This window comes from Protopterus annectens, chromosome 2.part0 (assembly GCF_019279795.1).
Source record: "Protopterus annectens isolate FY-2018-M chromosome 2.part0, PAN1.0, whole genome shotgun sequence".
NCBI classification, from domain to species: domain Eukaryota; kingdom Metazoa; phylum Chordata; order Ceratodontiformes; family Protopteridae; genus Protopterus; species Protopterus annectens.
Window position 1 is genome coordinate 1,213,038,497 of NC_056728.1, and position 25,172 is coordinate 1,213,063,668.

At 42.5% G+C, this 25,172-nt stretch overlaps 1 protein-coding gene across 1 annotated transcript in view; it reads right to left on the minus strand.

Annotated features, from left to right (window-relative positions):
* GUF1 (GTP binding elongation factor GUF1) overlaps positions 1–25,172 on the minus strand; it is an 839,924-nt gene that overhangs the window by 86,117 nt on the left and 728,635 nt on the right. Inside the window, exon 14 of the mRNA XM_044061397.1 lies at positions 19,578–19,679. Coding sequence (XP_043917332.1) covers positions 19,578–19,679 — 102 coding nt within the window. The remainder of the gene's footprint in view (positions 1–19,577; positions 19,680–25,172) is intronic.

A 25,172-nucleotide genomic window follows, 5' to 3' on the forward strand; every position in this document is an offset into this window, starting at 1 on the left:
AGAATACTGAAGGAAAGGAATCTTCAGCATCAGAATCCTCATAAGGAGGAAAGGAACAATCCTGCTCAAGGGAAGAAGCAGAAGAAACAGAAATTTGGTCTGTAGAATCATAATTGGACTGTAATCTAGGCTTTTTGTCAGGAGGGGGATGAGAACCCCTGATCATAGATAACAAATCTTCAACCATCCTAAGCATCTGCCTTTGAGGCCTAGGACCCTGATCCAAAGGCGCCTGTGCTTGCCATTTCTTTTTAGCTGGAGCCGTAGTCATCGTCTTAGAATGCAAAACTGAATCCATATTTACATGAAACTGTGAAGGCCTGAAAACTCCCTCAGAAGCCGGTACCTGCCTACCGGCTCCGGACCCAACTGAGGGAGTAGTATCCGAAGGTCCATTCTCTGGCAATTCTGAAGGCCCCATCAGCTCCACACCGGAGTTGGTACAGGCAACTGGTTCAAAAGAGGCGGACGACAGGGGCTGCAAAGGCGACTCATTGATGACCGACGAACCAGCAACTGGCAATAACTGAGTAATATCTTCTACTTTGGTCCTCGGAGGCCTGTCTTTATCTTTGCGCCTCTTACACACACCAGAAGCCGGAAAAGAATCCGAAGACATATTATAATTAAACCTTTTACCAAAATAGTAGAAGGCAAAGTTGTACCTACGCCTAATAGTACGCTGATTAAATCTAGCACATAACCCACAATTAGCAACGTAGTGGTCAGGCCTCAGGCAGGGAATACAATAAGAGTGAAAATCCCTATGAGGTATTTGTTTCCCACAAGAAATACAATTATTAACTTTTTCTGACATCTGACTGGAGCAAAAAAAAGACCTCCCCAACGGGGTACTTATCTTATAAAATGGAATCCTGGAAGTAAATCCAAAAACAGACAGGAGTAGGCCGACCGGCATCAGCGAACTGCTCAGGGCACCGCGCGGCAAGAAAGACTGGGGTAATGGCGTCGGCTGAGGTCTTTATACTTCCTGGCGCATTGACGTCAGGATAAAAGCGACCTCAGCTGACGCCCAATCCAGACTTTGGGATTCTGGCCGATCGAGGGCTGCTGCTGGCAGGAAGAACCCTACAGTCATGACTGCAACAGTGAACCATGAAGGACATCTGTTTTTCACAGAATCTAGAATCGATTATTCAAGGGAATTATCTAAAAAAGGTATGCAACTTCATTTTTTTTAAATATCACCATTTTATAACAGTACAACAGATGCAGTATTGTGAGTAGCATACACTTATTCATAGCAAGGGGTTCTAGTCTGGTTACTTAGGCAAAATATCTGTGCCTACACATCACTCCTACAATGAGTAAAATATAACTTAAAAAAATAACAAGCAACAGAAAAACGGCTACAGTGCATGGAACAATAAAGCAAACTCCATGAGTGAGTGAGGCAGAATGACGGGCAGTGATAGAAAGCAATGTTTAATGAATTATGTTTAGATAGGAGCACAGCAACGTCACAAGAGAAAAGACTTGCAAAGTAAACATAGCAGATTAATAAGAACCATTTCAGTAAGGTATTCAATCATGCAACTGTTTCCTAAACTTTATTTCAGTCACAATTTTCACATTATAATTTATTTTGAGCTCTCATTAGTGCAAACTGAAGTTCAATAGAGGATGCCAAACCAGAAATAAAAACACATCGCTACAGAGAAAAATATATTGCTTGAAAGTTGATTGAAGGAGAAATTTTCTGATAGCATTCATTTTCTGAAGGATAAAGAAGGCTAAATCTCATATGTCTGTGATTATTTAATGATGTCAATCCCAGTGACTTTCTAGAAAACTATTTTTCTAAATGTGGAAAAGACCAAAGCTATGAGGCAAAATCTAGACATTCTGCACAGATCCAGATGGCTGAGAGGTACGAGTGTCTGCCAAGATTTAGACAGGGACAGCACAGAAATACAAGGAAAATCAGTTAAATTTTTTTTTAAACTTTTGCAGAATGTACCTGATTTTTCTTCATACGTTCTTAGGTAGGTACTAGACTATTGGCCCTAGGGCCTATATAAGCCTAGCCAAAAAGGTACTCTGGCTTTCGTTACACAAGAAAATTATTTTCCTGTGCCCCTGTCGAGCAGAGCCGCAGAGGTGATCCCTGGGGAGCCTATTTCCCATCCAATCATCAAGATTTTTCTTGAAGAGTGCTAATGAGGAGCTTTGCTTGATATAGATAGGTAGTTTGTTCCAGAGTATGGGAAGTCTCTGGGACAGGAATCTATCCCTCCAGCATGTTCTGTTTATTGTGGTGACAAGGTTTAGGTGCCTACAGTGTGTAGCTCGGAGGGATTGGGATTTCTTTAAGTGGAGCATGTCCATCAGCTCTGAGTTTGACATAGCTTTGTACGTTAGGCAGAGATCGCCTCTGAGTAGGTGATATGCGACGGAGTAAAGCTGGAGTTTTTTGAGGCGATTTGCGTAGGGCATCTATTTGAGGCCGGTAATCCTCTTTGTGAGGTATTTCTGTGGTCTTTCCAGTTGTTGTAGATGTCTTGTGAGGTACATACAAAAAGGGACATTGTACTCTATAATGGGTCTAATGAGTGAGGAGTAGAGGGGAACAATGACCTCTTTTTTCCTGGATGAGAAACCTTTTGTGATGAGGTGTGCCACGTAGAAGGATTTCCTGACTACTGTGGTGATGTGATTATCAAAGGAGAGACTACTGTCCACCTGTGCCCCAAGGTCTCTTATCACACTTTCGGTGTTTAATAGACTACCACCTATGTGGTAGCTCATGGGTACAGAGTTTTTACCAAAGGGGATGACGATGCACTTTTTGGTATTGAGCTTGAGGCCATGGCTTTGACACCACACATCTGTCTCAGTGAGGCCCTTTTGTAGGATGTCCACATCGTTAGGAGTTTCGATTGTGGCTCCTAGTTTGCAGTCATCTGTGAACTTCGTTAGCCAAAGATCTTCTGTGTTAGTCTGTACTTCTGAAAATAGACACCAAACATGAGAGGACTCAGGACTGAACCTTGTGGTACTCCACTTGTCACTGGTCTAAAGACGGATTTGAAGTCTGCTATTTTCACAGTGTGGGTTCTGTCAGTGAGCCAGTTGGCAACCCATCTTGTGACATAGGGATTTATACCTAGTTTAGTGAGTTTATCTATAATTCCAGGTGGCAGATGGTGTCAAAAGCCTTGGTGAGATCTAGATAGGCTGTGTGAACCAACTTACCCTCGTCTACGGCTTTGGTGACTGCTTCAAAGAAGTCTATCAGGTTTAGGAGACATGATCTGCCTTTTACAAACCCAAACTGGGTGTGGTCCAGAGTTTGGAGATTACCAATGTTTGTGTTTATAAGTTCCATTATGATACGTTCCATGGATGTACAGACCAGGCTCGCTAGGCTAATGGGGTGGTAGTTCCCAGGGTCCATGGTGGCTCTCCCTTTGCGGAGTGGGATAGCTATTGCTGTGCGCAATTCAGTCAGCACAAAGCCTGAGGTGAGGCTATGATTGAACACGGTGCTTAGGTGGGGTGCCAGTTCATTCTGCAGCTCGTGTAGAACGCAGTCTGGGATGTTGTCAGGTCCCATGGATGCTGTGTTCTTGGCTTTGAAGAGTGGGGGTTTTAACTGTGCAGCCATGATTACAGGAAATTTCCATTCTTGCAGTATAGAGATGGGCCCTTTAGGGCGTGAGAGGGGGGTAAAGTTAGCACTGAACTTATCTGCCAGGATGTTAGCAATATCAGTTGGTTCTGTATATTTAGTGCCATTGTGCTGCAACTCAGAGCAGATCTGAGTGTTGCCACTGAGATTCTTGACATAGCTGTAGAATGCTTTGTGGTTGTCTTTAGAATCATTGGCGATTTTATTTTCGTAACTAGCTTTGAAGGATTTTATGAGGGATCTCAGCTTCTTACTGAGGCTCCAATCATGGGATTTTACTCTTTTCTGCAACAGTTTCTTTCTTCTGTTGTAGAGTTTGTTTATGGCAGGGGACCACCAGATTGGTTTCCTTTTTTTGGAGGATACCATCTTGGTTCCATTAGGGATAGCATGCACTCATGTAAGGGCTTATAAAGTGCATTTGTGTAGGATTCAGCAGTCGTACCTCTACTGTCCGTCTGCATTGGTGTTGTGAAGTTTGCCACTTCTGTCTTAAGAAGCGTGAAGTTGGCTTTGGACACACTTTTATGGTTATTTCCCTAATGGGGGGGTTGGGGCGGGATGTGGATGTCTAGGGTGATTAGCTTGTGGTCGGATCTGACCAACAAGGAATTGACCTCTGGTGTGGAACAATGGTCGCCCATGTTGGTAATGACGGACAAGTTGATCCAAGGCGTTAGAATTTATGAATTCCAGAAAACGTTGAGCAAAAGAGTTGGTACACAAGTAGTTTTCGCAGTTAATGGTGGGGTAGTTGAAATAAAGAAGTTACACAAAAAATGTGTCCAAAGCCAACTTCACTCTTAAGACAGAAGTGGCAAACTTCACAACACCAATGCAGACGGACAGTAGAGGTATGACTGCTGAATCCTACACAAATGCACTTTATAAGCATTTACATGAGTGCATGCTATCCCTAACAGAACCAAGATGGTATCCTCCAAAAAAAGGAAGCCAATCTGGTGGTCCCCTACCATAAACCAACTCTACAACAGAAGACAGAAACTGTTGCAGAAAAGAGTAAAATCCCATGATTGGAGGAACTCTCTGGTCAGCCTCAGTAAGAAGCTGAGATCCCTCATAAAATCCTTCAAAGCTAGTTACGAAAATAAAATCGCCAATGATTCCCACCCATGCACATGGACAATAGAGGTACAAGTGCTGAATCCTACACAAATGCACTTTATAAGCACTTACACGAGTGCATGGATCGTGCTATCCCTAACAGAATCAAGATGCTATCCTCTAAAAAAAAGGAAGCCAATCTGGTGGTCTTCTGCCATAAACAAACTCTACAACAGAAGAAAGAAACTGTTGCAAAAAAGAGTAAAATCCCACGATTGGAGGAACTCCCTGGTCAGCCTCTGTAAGAAGCTGAGATCCCTCATAAAATCCTCTAAAGCTAGTTATGAAAACAAAATTGCCACTGATTCTAAAGACAACCACAAAGCATTTTATAGCTATGTCAAAAATCTCAATGGCAACACTCAGATCTGTTCTGAGTTACAGCACAATGACACTAAATATACAGAACCAACTGATATTGCCAACATCCTGACAGATAGGTTCAGTGGTAACTTTACCCCCCTCTCACCCCCTAAAGGGCCCATCTTTATACTGGAAGAATGCAAAGTTCCTGTAATCACGGCTGCACAGGTAAAAACATCTCTCTCTAAAGCCAAGAACACAGCATCCATGGGACCTGACAACATCCCAGGCTGCCTTCTACATGAACTACAGAATGAACTGGCACTTCACCTAAGTACCATGTTCAATCATAGCCTCACCTCAGGCTTTGTGCCCATTGAATGGTGCACCGCGACAGTTATCCCACTCCATAAAGGGGGGGCCACAACAGACCCCGGGAACTATCGCCCCATTAGCCTGACAAGCCTCATCTGCAAGGCCATGGAGCATATCATCATGGAACTCATAAACAAAGACATTGGAGATCTCCAAACTCTGGACCTCACACAGTTTGGGTTTGTAAAAGGCAGATCATGTCTCCTAAACCTGATAGACTTCTTTGAAGTAATCACCAAAGCCATAGATGAGGGTAAGGTGGTTCACACAGCCTATCTAGATCTCGCCAAGGCGTTCAACACTATCCCCCACTCTGGAATTATAGATAAACTCACTAAACTATGTATAAATCCCTATGTCACAAGATGGGCTGCCAACTGGCTTACTGACAGAACCCACACCGTGAAAGTAGCAGACTCCAAATCAGACTTTAGACCAGTGACAAGTGGAGTACCACAGGGTTCAGTCCTGGGTCCTCTCCTGTTTGGTATCTACTTCTCTGAAGTACAGGCTAACACAGAAGGTCTTTGGCTAACTAAATTCGCAGATGACTGCAAACTAGGAGCCATAATCGAAACTCCTAACGATGTGGACATCCTACAAAACGGCCTCACTGAGACAGATGTCTGGTGTCAAAGACATGGTCTCAAGCTTAATGCCAAAAAGTGCATTGTCATCCCCTTTGGTAAAAACTCTGTACCCATGAACTACCACATAGGCGGTAGTCTACTTAACACCGAAAGTTTGATGAGAGACCTTGGGACTCAGGTGGACAGTAGTCTCTCCTTTAATAATCACATCACCACAGTGGTCAGGAAATCCTTATACTTGGCACACCTCATCACCCAGAAAAAAAAGAGGTAATTGTTCCCCTCTACTCATCAATCATTAGACCCGTTATAGAGTACAACGCCCCTTTTGGTATGTACCTCACAAGACATCTACAACAACTGGAAAGGCCGCAAAAATACCTCACAAAGAGGATTACTGGCCTCAAACAGATGCCTTACGAAGACCGTCTCAAAAAACTCCAGCTTTACTCCATCAATCGCCTACTCAGAGGCGATCTCTGCCTAACATACAAAGCTATGTCAAACCCAGAGCTGTTGGACATGCTCCACTTAAAGAGATCCCAATCCCTCCGAGCTACACGCTCTAGGGACCTAAACCATGTCACCACAATAAACAGAACATACTGGTGGGATAGATTCCTGTCCCAGAGACTTCCCATACTCTGGAACAGAGCTCCTCATTAACACTCTTCAAGAAAAATCTTGATGATTGGATGGATAATAGGAAATTCACCCCGGGGATCACTTCTGTGGTTCTGCTTGACAGGGGCACAGGAAAATAATTTTCTTGGGTGGCGAAAGCCAGGGTACCTTTTTGGCTAGGCTTGTACAGGCCCTAGGGCCAATAGCCTAGTACCTATCTATGAACCTATGTACCTACCATAACGTTCCATGTTAGTTGTCTTCATCTCGCCTTCCTTCTTGCTGTTTGGGTTTGGAGCCGATCCTTGGCTCTGACTCGGCCATCTTCTATAGCTCGAGAGCGGTTTACTGGCTCGAGGCTACCCCTTATCCCAGAATGCCCAGCATGAGCTACCCAGATTGTGATAGCGCACACTAGACATAAGTAGAGTAACCAGTCACCTAAAACTGGTTGTCCAATACACCTAAACAAGGAAAGAGTCATAAATTACCTGGCATGTGAAATAATAAAAGATACTCAGCCAGTGAAAACAAAAAGGAATTCCGCTCAATCCTCTAGGAAGGGGGAAGGAGGGAGGGACACAAGAAGGAAGGCGAGATGAAGACAACTAACATGGAACGTTATGGTAGGTACATAACTTCTTTATGTTAAGTTGTCCATCTCGCCTTTGTTCTTGCTGTTTGGGACAGCGTCCCTAGCACCTAAAATCCCGGGTGGCTCACTGGAACAGACTCTTCAGAACAGTAGAACCAAAGGAAGTTCTGCTCCGGGAGACCATATCCACCTTGTAATGAGAGATAAATGTGAGAGGGTTTGCCCAAGTGGAAGCTGCACAGATTGAGTCTATGGGCAACCTAGACTGAAAGTCTACAGAGGTGGCTAATGCTCTAGTGGTATGACCTTTTGGTTTAGCTGGTAGCTCTTTATTTCGTAACTGATAAATCAAAGCAATAGTATCAGATAACCATCTGGATAGCGTCACCTTAGAAAATGGAAGGCCTTGTTTGCCTAAAAAACAAGAAAGAAATAACTGGTCTGACTTTCTTAGTTCCTTAGTTCTATGGAGGTAAAAACGCAATTGTCTGTGCACATCCAGTTGGTGGAGCTTGCATTCTGCCTTGTTGCTGTGATTAGGAAAGAACACTGGGAGATCTATGGATTGATTTAAATTGTTCTCTAAGCAGACTTTAGGGATAAAGGATGGATTGGTCCTCAGAGAAACTCTGCCCTTATGAAACACCAAGTAAGGTGGAGGAACACAGTGCTTGAAGTTCTGAGACACGTCTAGCTTAAGTGATAGCAACCAGAAAGCATGTCTTCCAAGAAAGAAATGTTAAGGAACATGATGCTGCTGGTTCAAAGGGAGGCAAAATTAAGGAAGCTAAAACTAAATTGAGATCCCAAGGAGGAGGAGGGTCTCTAACTGGGGGACTAAGAAGAGATGTTCCTCTCATAAAGGCCTTGCAGAGCTTATGAGACATTATGCTAGAATTAAACATACTGATATGAAAATTAGAAATGGCAGCTAGTTGTACTCCAATGGTAGCAGAAGCTGCACCAGAATGAAAGAGTTGTGCTAGAAATTCAAGGATTTCATGGACTGGGGCTGAGAAAGGTTCCAAATTTCTAGATTCTGCCCAGTAAGAAAACCGTTTCCATTTACCAGCATACGTTTTCCTCATAGTAGACTTATGTGAGGAAACAATAATATCACAGACTGCCAGGGAGATATTGGAAAGCCTGGCTAAGGTTGGAAGTGGAGTAACCAAGCTGTGAGTTGGAGGGTTTGAAGGGATTGGTGCAACCTGCCTGACTGATGAATCAGAAGATCTGGAACCAGGTCCAGAATCCACGGTTGATCCAGAAGGTGTAGGTGCAGGAACGGGAACCATATCTGTTGAGAGGCAATGAGGATCATTTTGAAACACAACAATTTTGCTTTCTGTACGAGTCTTGGTATTAGGGGAAAAGGGGGAAAAGCATAAAGGAGTCCCTGAGGCCAATCGTGGACTAGAGCATCTCTGGGTATATGACCTGGAAGAGGAAGCAGGGAGAAGTAGCTGCTGCATTTGTTGTTGAGAGGAGTGGCAAATGGGTCGCAGCAAGGCTGTCCCCATTTGCGGAAGATAAGATCCGCAACTTCCTGATTCAGAGACCACTCGTGAAGCATGAGGATAGCTCTGCTGAGCCTGTCTGCTATGTCGTTGGATTTCCCAGGGTTGTGCGTTGCTATCAGAAAACTTTGGGAGGAAATCGCCCATTGCCACAGTCTGAGTGCTTCTCGACACAAGGGGTAAGACCTGGTCCTGCCCTGTTTGTTGATGTACCACACCACTGACATGTTGTCCGTTTGGATTGCAATGGTCCTGGAAGGAAGAGAGTCTTGAAGGGCTTGCAATGCTAGGAGCACCGCTCTCAACTATAGGATATTGATATGCAGATGGTACTCGTGAGGTTGCCAAGTGCCTTGGACTGTCCTGCCTAGATAATGTTCCCCCCAGCCTATCAGGGAGGCGTCCATGGTCACTGTGGCTACTGGAGAGGGTTGTATGAAAGGTCTGCCCTGAATTACTAGTGGGGAGACCATACACCAAGAAAGGTGCCTTTTGCATGTTTCTGTGATCAGGATCATGTGCGACATGGGTAGTTCCTGGAAAGACCACTGCGTGAAAAGAAGCCACTGAAGGATTCTTATGTGGAAACGCGCTAATGGGACAAGAAGAATGGCAGCTGCCATGGAGCCTAGAGCTAGGAGGACATATCTGACTTGAATCCTTTTGCTCTGCATCAGAATTAACACTTGTTGACGAATAGTGGAAACTCTTTCCTGTGGTAATCTTGCAAACATTTCTTTTGTGTTTAATTCTGCTCCTATGAATGTGATAGACTGACAGGGCAACAAGGCAGATTTTTCGAAATTTACTGTAATGCCTAGCTGCATGCATGATGTGATTGTATAACTGCATGCCTCTAAGAGTTAATGCCTGGTGGTAGCAGTCAGGAGCCAGTCGTCTAGATAGGGAAACACCTGGAATCCTTGATGCCTCAGGTGAGCCATGACTACTGCCATACACTTGGTGAACACCCTAGGGGCTGAGGTGAGACCAAAGGGCGGAGCTCTGAACTGGTAATTACTAGCCCTACCCAGAAGCGAAGAAATCTCCTGGAGTGTCTGTCCACCTTGACATGGTAGTACACGTCTTGAAGATCTACCGAGCACATCTAATTCTCCTGACCCAGAAAAGGGAAAATGGACTGCAGTGTCACCATCCGGAACTTTTCTTTTTGTACAGATTTGTTCAATCTGCTGAGATCCAGTATTGGTCTCCAGTCCCCTGTCTTTTTTGGTACTAAAAAGAATCTTGAGTAAGTTCTGGATCCTAGTTGGTCTGCGGGGACTTCTTGAATGGCTCTTTTTTCTAACAGTCTTGAAACTTCTGTGACCACATGATTGCTTAGATTGGGTGGGACATCTGGGATGGGTTTTTTTGATTCTTTGGGGAATTGATGGAAGGGAATTTTGTAACCTCCGGATATAATGGATAGTATCCATCTGTCTCTTGTTATATTTTGCCAGGCATTTGGGTACAGAGAAAGTCTTCCCCCGACTGCCTCCAGAGGTGTGCAGTCAGGCAACCCTTCAGTGATGCTGGAAGGGCTTGGCAGAGAAGGTTTCTTTGTCACCCTGGTTTTTCGGTCCCCCTCTGCCACAAGGGTGACGTCTGTTATTGTTGTTTCCCCCTCTGCTCCTGGGGGGAAAAATCACCACGTGTGTCAGGCAAGGGTCCCTGGGATTATCGGAACCACATCTTTAAGCTCTTCTGACCCTTGGGATTGGGTCTGGAAGGGGTGGAAAAATAGACTCCCATGGCAGAGAGTCTTGCCTTCCTGCTCACACCTGGTCAATGTGTCTTTCACCTGAGGCCCAAAGAGAAAGGAGCCATCAAAGGGAGTACTGGTGAAGGATGCTCGAAAGGGTTCCGCAAAGTGACACAGCCGCATCCAAACATGTCTCCTGAGAGCCACACCTGTCCCTGTGGCTCTGCTCGCTCCATCGGCTGCATAGGAAATCAGCCTCATAGAGGAGTTGACTATGGAATTAAGAGTCGCAAGCTGAGAAGCTACTTTGGCTGGTAGTCCCTCAGCTGTAGGATCTTGAAGGGTATCTCCAAGCTCTTTCAGGAGATCCCTTTGAAGATGTGTAAAATGGCATAGATAGTTCAGGGACCTCATTGAAAAGGTCGCTGAAGCAAACATTTGCTTTCCATATCTGTCCATCATCCGAGACTCTTTGTTTGGAGGATGAACAGATGAAGAGGTTTCTGCTACCTCTTTCTTGGTGGCTGCTGCTACCACCATGGCATCAACAGGCAGACCTTTGGAGAGGAACTGTTTGTCCTGGGGGGCTGTAATAAATTTGTTTGGTCTCCTCAGAGTAGGTTCCACAGAATCTGGAGCTGACCAAGCCTTTCGGGCCACTACAGACATGAGTGGATCAAAAGGAAGAGATACCCTGGAGGTGGAAGGTCGGGAACCTAATGTGTCCAGGTATACAGACTTGTCTTCGGTAGGGGCTAGGGAAGTCCAGTCTCTCCTCTGTCTAAGCATTTCAAGGATGTCCGAAAAGGAAACATCTTCAGAGGGCGACCTTGGGGACCCTTCTGATTCATCCATGTCTGTATCTGAGGTGACAGACTCAGGGGAGTCTATGTGCTTCCTCTTGCACTTCTTCTGAGGAGGTTCTTCTGAGTGATCAGGGGAGGCTTCAGAAAAAGAGGGATCACCCAATGGCGTGTCCTGGGGCATAGGTTCCCTACGCTTGGGGTCTGGAGGAGGAGTAGAGGTTGGAACAGACACCACAGGGGGAGGAGCCGATGGAGCTGGCATTAGAGCTGTTTCGGGGGACAGCACACTCCGCATGACCTCAAAGGCGTTCCGACCTCTAGGCAGAGAAAGCTCAGTCTCCGAAGAAACTGGAGTCGTCCTCCGTGTCAACGGTGACGGCTCCGAGGCTGATGTGGGAGCCGAGCTCACCTGCACCGAAGCTCCGAGGGGGAGAATGGGGGTCGAACAATGGTCCAACACCACTCCCCCCTTTGAGCTGACGAGAGAGCCCCAGCACCTAGATCCCGCGATAGAAGGTACAATCGAGGTAATTGGAACCCACGTCGGAACCGAAGGAGAGATGATCGGTGCCCACGGTTCTACTACCTGCGGATCCATGGTCTCCGGCTTCGAGCTAAATGTAGTCGGAGGAGGAACAGAAATAGATGCGGTTGGAGCCGATACCTGTTGAGGTGGGCTGGACAGTAATTTTGTCAGTGCCTGTGACTTAAGCAACCTACTTACTACTCTCTCCACATCATGATCCGATAATCTAGAGGATCGAGAGGAGTGGGAAGAATGATGGCTATGTTCACTCTGTAACAGTGGTGACTGAGATGCCGAGTGGATGGACTCCAAGGACAGAGACCTCAGTCTCTTATGGCTCCGAGACGGCTCCGAAATAGCAGATGGAGCCGACGGAGGAGTTGCCTTGACGGTGCCAGCCGGCACCGACATACTTGGTTGGTCAAGTAAAGGAGTCGGCTCCGAAGGTGGAGCCGACGGCTTGACAGACTTAGGGGATTTCACTGGCTGAGTACTTTTAGCTCGAGAATCCTGAGGCTTCAATAATCCCCGAAGGATTAATTTGTTTTTGCGTTCCTGCAGGACCCTTGGACTAAAAGCGTGACATATAGAACAGGAGTCCTGCAGGTGAACAGCGCCCAAACAATATACACAATTAGTGTGCCCATCTGTCAGAGACATTTTCTGACAGCATGAGTCACACTTTTTGAAGCCAGATACCTTTGTATCTTTACACATTTTCCTAACAACAACCACAACAGCAATAAGAAAAAGCTATACTACAAAACTAAGAAAGAAACTGCCCTTTTTTTTTTTTTTTTTTTTACAGTTAAGCAACAGAAGGAGAGCCTCTAATTTAAACGGCTGTCCTAAAGTGGGCGGGGGAGAAGGGAGAACTCTTTAATTTAAACGAGTTCAGGGGAAACAGAAGGCCTGCGAGTTATGGAGCAACAGCCAACAAAACTATACACACAAGAAAGTGATAAGGTAATATATCTAGACAAACACTTGACAAAAAACTTGACAAATTTTTTTGAATAAACAACAAATATAATAATAGAAAAAACTATTCTAAGCTTGAGCCAGTAATGAAGCAACCTCGCAGCTGAAGCAGGAAACGAGATCTGGGTAGCTGACGCTGGGTATTCTGGGATAAGGGGTAGCCTCGAGCCAGTAAACAGCTCTTGAGCTATAGAAGATGGCCGAGTCGGAGCCAAGGATCAGCTCCAAACCCAAACAGCAAGAACAAAGGTGAGATGGACAACTTAACATCGTCCATTATTAGGGTGTTGGGTTGTACCCTAACATTTTCCAGTGTATCAAGGAATGAGGAGTGGGAATCCTGGGGCATGGTGGGGGATCTGTAGCAAGCTACAATTTGGATTGCGGTCTTGCCCAGAGTTAGTTGCACTTGGATAATCTCAGATGCATTATGCTGAGCAACTAGCCTGGAGGTGTGGATACCCTTAATGAATATGGACACGCCTCCGCCTTTAGTGTTTCGGTCCAGGTTAGGTGGCAGAAAGGTGTGGTATGAATTATAGCCTGGTAATGCAGGGGTGCTCTTTGGTGCCTTGAACCAGGTGTCTGTCACTGCACAGATGTTGATGTTCTACATTTTAAGGAGTGCCTCGAGTGAATGCATTGTGAGGTGTAGATTTCTAGCATTGAGTAGCATTACCCTCAGATTTTGCTTGCTGGTACCTGTTACAGTGGTGAATTTGTCATTTGAACCTTGCCATAAAAGGGCACTATAGGGGTGGCAAGAGCCTTAGCCAGTATCTAGAATCCCAAGGGTGTCAGGTGCAGGCCATCTCTGGCAAAGCATCGTGGTCTGTCAATCATGTCATCCCAGGCAGACAGATACTAGATCCCCTTAGAATGACACCAGAAGCTTAGCCAACTGTTGAAATCAATTACTTTGTCATTGTACTGTGGTATCGTTCTGGGCGATGGCAGGATGCTACTTAGGGCTAGGGTCATACCTGCCTGGGCTACAAGATCGGGCAGCTCCTCCATGACTCTTTTCATGTAGTCCAGTCATATATGTACTTGTTGTGGAGTGACCTGAGTGCGTGCATTATATGGCAGATCCTGGAACACGACAGGCAGCTGACAGTAACTTTCTCCTTGTTTAGCCTGGTGAGTGGAACATCAGTGTGCCTGACTATAGAGTCACCTATGACTCGAGTGTTGGGTACATTGTTATGCCTTATGGGCTATGGTTGAGTGGCACACTGAGTTTGTGGGCTGTGTGTCATTTGGGTTGTGTTGGGAGGTGGAGGTTGCTTGCGTTTCTGCTTTGGAGGTCTCTGTTGCTTGAGCAGATTTTTATTGCAGGCCTCCGCGAATGCAAGTGTGTGTTTTGGTGGTGCAGGTTTTGAGGGACTATGTGATGAGTGTGGTGTGGTGCAAGTGTTTACCTTCTCCTCCTGAATGTCTAGTCTAGTCTTGGCAATTTGGCTATATAAGTGCACGTCTCACAGGTTGTAGTGTTGGGTGGTGGGAGGAGAGGGTTGTCTGTGTATATGAGGCAATTGCTGCATTGTCCCAAGATGCCCAGATTCATCAGGTAGACAGGAGAAAACATATTGTGTCTTGCTTTGCCCTCCTTAGCATATTCCAACAGTAAGATCTGGCCGTTCAATGGTGCTTTGGCAGTTGGACTTTTTTCTATTGGCATATGCTTGATTTATAATGGGCACAATGTTTGGGCTGTCCAATCAGCATACATGTTTGTGAATAACAATGGTCAGTCATTGCATAATTCCTATACATTTTCATTTTGCAGAGTATTATTATTTGCTTACAACCACTAGAGAGAGAGATCCAGCTACTGAACAGGAATCTGCACAAAACCTAAAAAGATGCGTATCACTGACATAATTTTGTACTTGCCAATTTCTGTTTTTTATTTCACAAGAGTCATATTTGATTCAAGCAGCAATATTCATCACTGTTTGAACACCGCCACAAAAAGCAAATATGGTCAATGAAATGACAAAAACAGAAGAATACAAAAAAATACACATGGTGCCCAAGTTCATACTAAGTAACTCTAGAGCCATGGCTTCAACATACAAAAGTGAAAGCAAACTTGTTTCTGTCTTGTAACATTATCTCACTTTTTACTGTATAATTCTTTAAAACAACTATTTAACAGTACTGTTGAGAGACTTTATAAATGAAAATTGTGAAACAAAAGCAGCCCATAAGTGGAACAATTATTAAAGCTTGGGGTGGGGGATTCAAATGCAACTCATTAAAATAAAATGTTTTTGTTTTACTCATTACATTTTCTGCTGACTTAATAGAACACGTAAAACAGATCTGAAGCTTTTCTTTAATTAATTATTTCCCTGCTCTGTGAAAATGTACACTATTCTATGTTGATGATGGGAGAGCATGTAGTTTTTGGAGCTCTGCTTCACTTTTCTTGGTTCATTTGTTTGCTTTTGGCTCAACTACTTTTATTAGTTTTTATAACTGTCTGACATACTTTTGTTATACTTGTTTGTTTACCATATCTGACAGTAACTGACATACTACTGATAACTCCTCTCATACATTTGCACGGATGTTTTCAAATAATATTCATCCCAAATACACATACAACTCTCTCTCCTTGTAGAAAGTGTATACACACTATAAATAAACAGATTTTGTAGGTATCTTAATATACAAACCAACCTGGCCAAACATACATCATCTTTCTACCTTCTTGTTATTGTCCGTTTTTTTTTCCTTGCAACTGTCAGCAGAATATTCAGCATAATATAGGGTTTCATTCTCATCTTTGAAGGAAACCGGCTAGGATTATAATGGCCCACAAGGGCAGATGGCCTACTACTTAACTATTAACTAACTTAAAGGCAACAGACTAACAGTGTTATTGCTAAAACATTATAGTAAAGGAAACACAAACATAATCAGTTTTCAGAATAATTCAAATGAAAAAGTGCCAGTGATACTGATTACACTATCGTTTCCTATCAAAATGGCACGAAAAGACTGTACTGCAAATGTTCAAGTTAATCTAGACATGTAAGTTCCCAGGCAACATGTAACGTGAACAAATTAATACAAAAAGTCTGTTTCCAAATTATTAAAATTTACTGGTGGTTAAAAATAAAAAGAAACCGCAATAAAACAGAAATCCACTTGTAACAAAGACATACATAACTTAGGACTATGCTAAAGTTTAAGTTAATCAACCTTTGGGGGTCAGTACGACATCTGGCAACAACTTGCTTCAAACTGCATCCTCATTGACTGATTATCGAGAACATTAGACATCAGTAATTATTGAAGAAACGAACAACAAACTTAATCTAATGAAACAAATCCAGCTTTGGCAATAATAGAATCCCCTGTTGAGTCAAATAAAATGGATAGCAACTTGCTGTTGAAATCAATTTACACTTTTATATAAAATAAAATATTATTCTACGTTAGCGCTTTCGTTTAAGACAGTGTTAAACTTCATCAGACAAAAGAGAATAAAAATGTTTCTCACATATAAATATCAGCGGCTTGTTTCTAATTGGATCTACGGCATTCATACAAGGACCATGCTCTATAATAAATACAGATTATGTAAAATTTATGTTCTGTTGGTTCTGTGTACATTTTAAAATGATGTAAAATTGTTCTATGTATTTATTATTTCTTCTCTCCAATTAATGATTTTTCTTTCTTTCTAATGCTTTTAATTTCAGTTTGGGGGTAATTGAACTGCGTTCGTTTATGCCCGCCCAGCTGTCTGCTTTTAGACGCACTTGCCATACCAATTCCTTCTTCTCTAAATGTAATGCCCAAGCTTTTTTGACTTCTATTGGTACTTGTTCAATAATCATGAAAGTGAAATGATGTCCCTCATTTTTTATTATATGTTTGGCAAGTGCGTTCTTTATGCTGTTCCTCCTAATGGCATATCCGTGTTCATACACCCCCTCTGGTGGGAAAGCCTTTCGGTTTTGCCAATATAAAATCCCAAACACAAGTTACACATTGTGATGTATACTACTGCTTTTGTACTACAATTAAATTTGTTTTTCAAATAATATGTCCTATTTCTTATAGTGAAACTGTTCCCTGTCTTAACCTTGTGACACCAATTGCATGTTCCACATCTTGTCATGCCCCTCGCTCCTAAGCTATTATGTCCATCTGTATTTTTTAATAGATCTTTAAAATTTAATCCTTTATGGTATACAACCTGAGGGTGTTCTCCTATTTGTTTCTTAATTCTGCTGTGATTGGTGCAGCACCTCAACCCTGTCCTGTGTGACAATATTGGACACGAGTCTGGACTTCATTATGTCCCTTGTTCTTGATGTGAACTGTTCCCATTCAAAATCGGTTTAAAATAACCTGTAAGGGAGGATTATAGGTACTGCTGATACCATATCTGCTGACTGCACCACTGTTCATACTGTCATGAGGTAATAAAAGAAGCCTTAACTTTCTTAAATACAGTTTCAAATCTATGATAGTGTTCGTAACATTTACATTTCTAGATCTGTAATCAAGGGAAACTTGTTCAAGCTGCCTGCGTGGTTACTACAGAAGAAGATTTTTTTGGATTAATGTGCTAACTTAAAATCTATGTTTATGAGAAGGGCTTACCCCATCAAGCTCATAGATTAATTAATACAAGAGGTGATAAGAAAAAGGCAGGCAGGTTATTTTAAACCGATTTTGAATGGGAACAGTTCAGATCAAGAACAAGTGGGACATAATGAAGCCCAGACTCGTGTCCAATATTGTCACACAGGAAAGAGTTGAGGTACTGCACCAATCGCAGCAGAATTCTACATGTAATAACACAGAATATTCTAAGGCTTTGAGTGTAACCTAAACTGAGGAACATAAAACTATAAAATGGATATTTGAAAAGAATTTGCCTATTTTATTAGATGATCCGCATATTAAGAAACAAATAGGAGAACACCCTTAGGATGTATACCGTAAAGGATTAAATAGGTTCATAGGTTAGTACTGGGCTATCTACCCAAAGGCATATATTAGCCCAGCCACGCTGTGCGGTATTCACCACCCCTTTAGTAGTTCCCTAGACCCTTGTTAATTTTAAAGATCTATTAAAAAATACAGATGGACATAATAGCTTTGGAGCGAGGGGCATGACAAGATGTGGAACATGCAATTGGTGTCACAAGGTTAAGACAGGAAATAGTTTCACTATAAGAAATAGGACATATTTGAAAAACAAATTTAATTGTAGTACAAAAGCAGTGGTATTAATCTCAATGTGCAGCTTGAGTTTGGGATTTTATATTGGCAAAATCAAAAGTGTTTCAACCAGAGGGTGTATGAACACAAATATGCCATTAGGAGGAACAACATGAATAACACACTTGCCAAATATATAACAGAAAATGAGGGACATCATTTCACTTGAATGATTATTGAAGAAGTACCAATAGAAGACAAAAAGCTAGGGCATTACATTTAGAGAAGAAGGAATTGGTATGGCAAGTGTGTCTAAAAGCAGACAGCTGGCCGGGCATACACGAACGCAGTTCAATTACCCCGTACTGAAATTAAAAGCATTAGAAAGAAAGAAAATGCATTAATTAGAGAGAAGAAATAATAAATAAATAAACAGAACAATTTTTACATCATTTTAAAATGCACATAGAACCAACAGAACACAACTTTTTACATAATCTGTATTTACTATAGAGCATGGTCTTTTTAAATAATGAATGTCTTGGATCCAATTAGAAGCAAACTGATGGTATTTAAATGTGAGAAGCATTATTCTGTTTTGTCTGATGAAGTTTAACACTGTCTTAAATGAAAGCGCTAACGTATAATAATATTTTTATTTTATATTAAAGTGTAAATTGATTTTAACAGCAAGTTGCGATCTGTTTTATTTGACTCAACAGGGGATTCTAGTACTGCTGAAGCTTGGTCTATATTAGAAAGACGGACGTTTACTTACCCGAATGCCAAAACATCGACCCATCTTCATCGAACCACGTAAACATCAATTGTCCAGAAGAGCGAAAGTGGAAACGTCGAATCGTTATGGTTGGCCCTTCTGCGTTATAGCTCCGTAAGGTAAGTGTGCGATGGTTACGGACCTTAGGGTTAGGGTGCGGGTTAAGGTAAGTGCATAGATGGTAATGTATGTTAGATTTAGTGTAGGGTTTTGTTAAGTGTATGTGTGTGGATTATTTAGTTTGTTTGGGTTTAGCTTTTTAAGGTAAGTGTGTGATAGTTACGGACCTTAAGGTTAGGGTGTAGGTTAAGTTAAGTGCATACATGGTGGTATATGTAAGATTTAGTGTAGAGTTAGAAGTAAGGTTTAGTTTAGGGTTATAAGTAGGGTTTTGGTTAGTGTACGTATGTGGCTTATTTAGTTTGTTTGTGTAGGTAGTATGTAGCGGGCGGTGAGGTGGGACAAGTATGACAGTTCGACTTTTTGTATTTTGTGGTTTAGGGCGTTCGGTGCATATGCGGTTCGCGGAATAGGTGCCGACGTTTAGGTATTCGAGTAAGTAAACTTTCGTCTTTATAATATAGACCTGTTGAAGCTGGATTTGTTACACCAGTCATTATATCTGGAGTGTGTTATGGTTAATGATTGCATACTGAATAATATAAATAATAAACAATTTGGAAACAACTGAAAACATTTTTTTCAAATGGTGTTTGATAAATCACTGCATGTTTACAAAAACATGAATATTTTGAAGTGTGCAGCAATCACACATGAGTTCTTAGTATTACTGCAGATGTTACTTACTTGTGTACTATTGTTGTAAGCTCTTCTACTTTGCAGCCATTTAGCAAGAAATCCATTTTAACAAGGTCTGCTGGTTCATATCCGGCATCTTCATAATCAAAACTGAAATAGTTGCACATGCAGTATTATGCAAGCTGCACTCTAATACCAGGCTTTAGCTGTGTCAGAAATTTCAAATACATCATAAACTACAATGTGAAAACATTAGAAAAAGTACAATTAAATAACTAAAATAAAACAAACAAAAAAGGGATAATTGGAATAATTACAGAATTTGTGATGATATACGTAGCAATGTAAGTCTGTACACCAAAAACTGCTGCCATACTAGAAACAACTGTAAGCTGCTAACACAGGCAAAAAGAAAAACAATCTGCACTACAAGTTATGACACAAAGCATATATCTAATCCTTCCTGTTCTTTCACTGGAGGACAAATATGTCTGCATTCCACTGAGGTAACTGCTTGTTATTTAGCAATAACTCACATTGTGTGGGCAATGCAGCACTTACCTACGTTTGATGTCGTCTGATCACAAGGAAATTATGTAATTACAGCCTACAAAAATAAATTTCTTACCTTCTCTGAATAACAGCATTGTAAGGAGAAACTACATTTCTGTTCCATTTCTTCTTGCATCTGGGAATTACTTTTTTTGACAGAGTAACCGGTGTACATGCAACCATCTATTTGCATCAGGATACTTGCTCACCACTGATCTCCCATGACAGTTGTTTGACACACACACACACACACACTACACATATATATGTACACACAAACACACATATATGTATACTACACATGCATAATTTTGAATTTGCCAGTTTCGGTTTTTACTTTACAGACTCAACATATACTTACATAAATATTCTATATACAAAGAAGTTATGGACTCACAATAACGTTTCACCTGTGTTGTCCATTTTCATTCTTCCTCAACCTGTGGATTCAGATCTGAACCTCAGATCAGACTTGGTTGCGTTTAAAGCTTTGGATCCCACACTCAAGCGCCTCCCTTACAAATAACGCCCGTCCTCCAAATTACCTCAGATCAAGTTTGCTGCAGCTTTATATGCCCAATACATAAAAGTATAAATAAAAATTATCATAAGATAGACAGCAGACAGAATCAGGAGCTCAAAAGGAATACTGGTTCCTGGAACACCTCCGCAAGTCTTCCCATAAGGGACAGGATGATGGAAGGGGGGGGGGGGTTGAGGGAGAATGAAAATATAAAACACAGATTGAATGTTATGGTGAGCACATAACTTCTTTATCTGATGTTGTCATTTTCATTCATTCCTCAACCCGTGGGAAAGAGTCCTCAGCTAATGTAATCTCGGGTGGCCCTCATGGAAGGATATTCCAGAGTACTGCAGAACCAAAACAGCTCTACTTCTAGAAACAAAGTCCAATTTGTAATGTGTGACAAAGGTATCCAACTTCGATCAAGTAGCAGCTGCACAAATGTCCTCTAACGAAACTCTGGACCAGAAGGCTTGAGAAGCAGACAAAGATCTAGTAGAATGAGCTTTGACATGCCTAAGTAGAGGGATACCTTTAGAAGAATACACATGAGATATGCAATCTGTAATCCGTTTAGCCAGAGTGATGTTGGACACTGATCTTCACATTGTAACATTTGAATAGAAGACACAACTGCTCAGTTTTTCAAAGAGATTTTGTTCTGTCTAGATAAAACAAAGCTGTCTGTGAACATCTGGAAGATGAAGAGTATATTCACCCATTGTTTTGGAAATTGGGGAAGAAAACTGTTAGGCTGATGACCTGACTGATATTGTTTTCAGACGGTTCATATTAGATGATCGAATGCTAGAAATAGAGAATGATCTATTATCGAACCCAAATGCATGAAACCACAAAATATCGAAGGAACAGATCAGCAAATTTTTTCCCAGGGAAATAATTTGTTGATCCAAAAAAAAAAAAAAAAAAAATTGTACAGGAGACCCCCCCCCCAATCTTAAATATACCAACTACGATATTGCACCACAGTGAAGAAAACAACAAAATCTGGAAAATGGTCCAGTGAATTTTTTTCCCTGGGAAAAATTTCACTGATCCGGTCCTTCGATATTCTGTGGTTTTGTGCATTTGGGGTCAACAAATGATCGTTCACTATTACTAGCATTCGATCATGTAATAGGAACCCATTTTCAGAGGCAACTTTGGGAAAAAAGGAAGAACTGGTATGGAAGGTCACTCTTATCTTTATGAAAAATGAAATATGGGGGTTTTGATGACAATGCTTGTAATTCAGATACCGTTCTAGCCGAAGTGATGGCTACCAAAAATGCAGTTTTCCAGGAAGTATATTTTAAGTCTACCTTGGCTGAAGGCTCAAAGGGGGATTGGGCAAGAGCTTGTAACATCATGGTTAAATCCCAAGGAAGAGTGGGGTCCTTCACAGGAGGTCTAAGTAAAAATGTTCCCCTGTGGAAGGTCTTACACAGTTTAGATGAAGCAAGAGAAGATGAATTGTCCCCACTGTTATAATAGGAGATGTCTGCCAGTTGCACCTTAATCATAGAAAAACTTGCCCCGTTTTGGAAAATTGAAGCAAGAAAGTCTAAAACTGCAGGGACAGGAACTGTAAAAGAGTCCAAATGTTTTTGGTGAGCATATATCCAAAAATCTCTTTGATTTACTTTTATACATTTTTCTGGTAGAAGCTTTATGTGAGGATATTAAAATCCTTTCAACTGATAAAGAAAGCTTGGTGTTTTTAGCCATCACTGGAATTACAGAAACCATGCAGTTAATTTTAGTCCTGGAAGATATAGATGAGTCTACCCTGATGGGTGTGACAGATCATCTGAATGTGATTCCAGGGTCCACGGAGGGCATACCAAGTGAAATCAAAGAAAGGGGAACCATACCTGTCAAGGCCAAAAGTGAGCAATGAGGATCACCTAGCTCTACAACCGCTGTGCTTTCTGAAGAAATTTAGGTATGAGGAGTAGGGATGGGTAAGTATAAATAAGAACGGAGGGTAAAACATGGACTAGAGCATCTCTTGGTGACTGTCCCTGAGGAGGGATCAGGCCAAAGAACCTGCTGCATTTGTTGCTGAGGGGTGAAGCAAAGATGTCACAGCACGGTTGACCCCACTTCTGGAAAATCATATTTGCCACAGATTAGAGACCACTCGTGAGGCATCAGGATAACTCTGCTAAGCCTGTCCACCAGAATGATGGACTTCCCTGGAATGTACATTGCAACTAGGAAGCGGTTGGAAGAAGTTGCCTATTGCTAAACTTGCACGGTTTCTCGACATAGTGGGGTACTATATAGTTCCTCTCTGCTTACTGATGTACCATACCACGGACATATTGTCTGTTTGTACTGCAGTAGTTCCTAGAGGGAGAAAGTTCTGAAGTGCTTGCAATGCTAGAAGCACAGCTTTCAACTTTAGGACATTGATATACAAATTGGTCTCTTGTGTCGAGCACATGCCTTGGACCATCCAACCCAGGAAATGCCCCTCCAACCCCAGCTGGGAAGTGTCCGTGGTCAAAGTAGCTTTGGGGGGGTAGGAGGAACAAAAGGACATTCCTGTTCAACTTCTACTAAGTGGAGCTACCATAGAAGCAAGTCCTTGCACACTCAGGGTAATTTGATTGGGTGATTCAGTGGAAAGTGTGAACACCATTGAACTGCCAGCATCCACTGAAGGATTCACATGCTGTTGTAATCAGTGTTATTGTGGTAGCCATCGGACTTTATGCTCTGAGGACTAGACTTGCTGGGGGTTTGGTTGACTGATATATAATTTTAAGGTGAATATCCTATCTGTGGCAAGTAGGCTAGGCAACTGGCTGTGTCTAGATGTGCTCCTGTAAAGTCTATCAACTGTATGGGATGTAGCTGTGATTTCTGCATGTTGATCATGATGCGCGAGGTAGGGGCTAGGTGTAGTAGATAGCCCCCACCCTGTAGTAGTAGATGCCTGGTTGATGCGGTCATGAGCCAGTCATCTAGATAAGCAAACACGTTCAATCCATGCAGTCTCAAGTGAGCTGCTACTACCGCCATGCATTTGGTGAACACCCTGGGGCTGTGGTGAGACCAAAGGGGAGTACTCTCAATTGATATTGACTGGTCCCCAGCCATAAGTAGAGAAAGCGTCTGGAGTGCCTATTCATTAGTACGCATCCTGAAGGTCGACTGAGTACATACAGTCATCCTTTCGTAATGGTGGTACAATGGACTGAACAGTGACTATCCGGAACTTAGAATTGTCTACTGAATGGTATGTTCAAGATTAGCCTCAGGTTCCCTGTCTTCTTCAACACTAAAAAGAACCTTGAGTAGATTCCGGATCTGATTTGGTTTGGTGGGACCTCCTGGATGACTTTTTCAAGCAGCTTTGTAATTTGTAATGCTGCTTCCTCCTCCTGATTGGGTGGATCATCTGGGAGATTTTTCCTTGGTTTTGGTACTTGGAAAAATGGAATGGAATATCCTCTGGATATGATCCTTTGCACCCAATGCTTGTTTGTGATGGCTAACCAGGTGTCTGGGTGCAAGGATAAGCACCCCCCCAACTACCTCCAGAGAGGGACAGTCAGGCAACCTCTCAGGATTACTGAAAGGATCTACCCAAAAAGGCATCTTGTGACCATAGATTTTGCTGAACCCCTCTGCTGCATGGGCAGTGTCTACCATTATAGTTATTTCCCCCTCTGCCTCTGGGAGGAACCTCCCTGTGATTCCTGAAAAGGACCTTGAGATTTTTTGAACCACAATTTTTTGCAACCAAGCTTGTTCCTGGAAAAAGTTCTTTGTGGGGGAAAAAATGGGTTCCAGTGGCAAACACGGTCATTCCATCTTTCTCACTATGGGAGAGCATCTCTAACAGTGGGACTAAACAATGACAAGCCATCAAAAGGAGCACTGATGAAGGACACCTTGAAAGGTTCCATGAAGTCACAAAGCTGCATCCAAGCATAACACTTATAGCAATACCTGAACTGGCAGGCCTTGTGATACGCTCTGTTGCATGCGGAATCAACCTCATGGACACTTTAGACACAGACTGTAGGGCAGCCAATCTGGAGGAAAGGGTTTTCTGTTCCTCTGCAGACATGGCCCCTGGGGCAGAGCTAGAAATTTCCTTAATTAAGTCCCTCTGTAGTCTAGTGAAGTGTAACAGGTAGTTCAGCGATTGCAATGCAAAGGTCACTGACGCATACAGCCACTTCTCAAATCTGTCCAAAGTCCTAGACTCCCTGTTAGGGGGATGGACAGAGGAGCCATGTTTAGCTAGCTCCTTTTTAGTGGCTACCACAACAACCATGGCATCTACTGAGGAACCTTTTGTTCAGTGTTGCTTATCTGAAGGGGCACTGAGAATTTTGTCAGCTCCTTTTGGTATGCATTCTACAGTATCAAGCTCCTTCCATGCTCTGTAGCAGATGAGGTCTATAAGGTCATCCTCGGGGGGGGGGGTCACCCAAGATGTAGATGGGCCAGATACAAAGGCCTCCAGAAACACTGACTCCTCGGAGGAAGGGCTTTGTGTAGACCATTCACCTCTTTGGTGTAGGATTTCAAGGATGTCTCTAAAG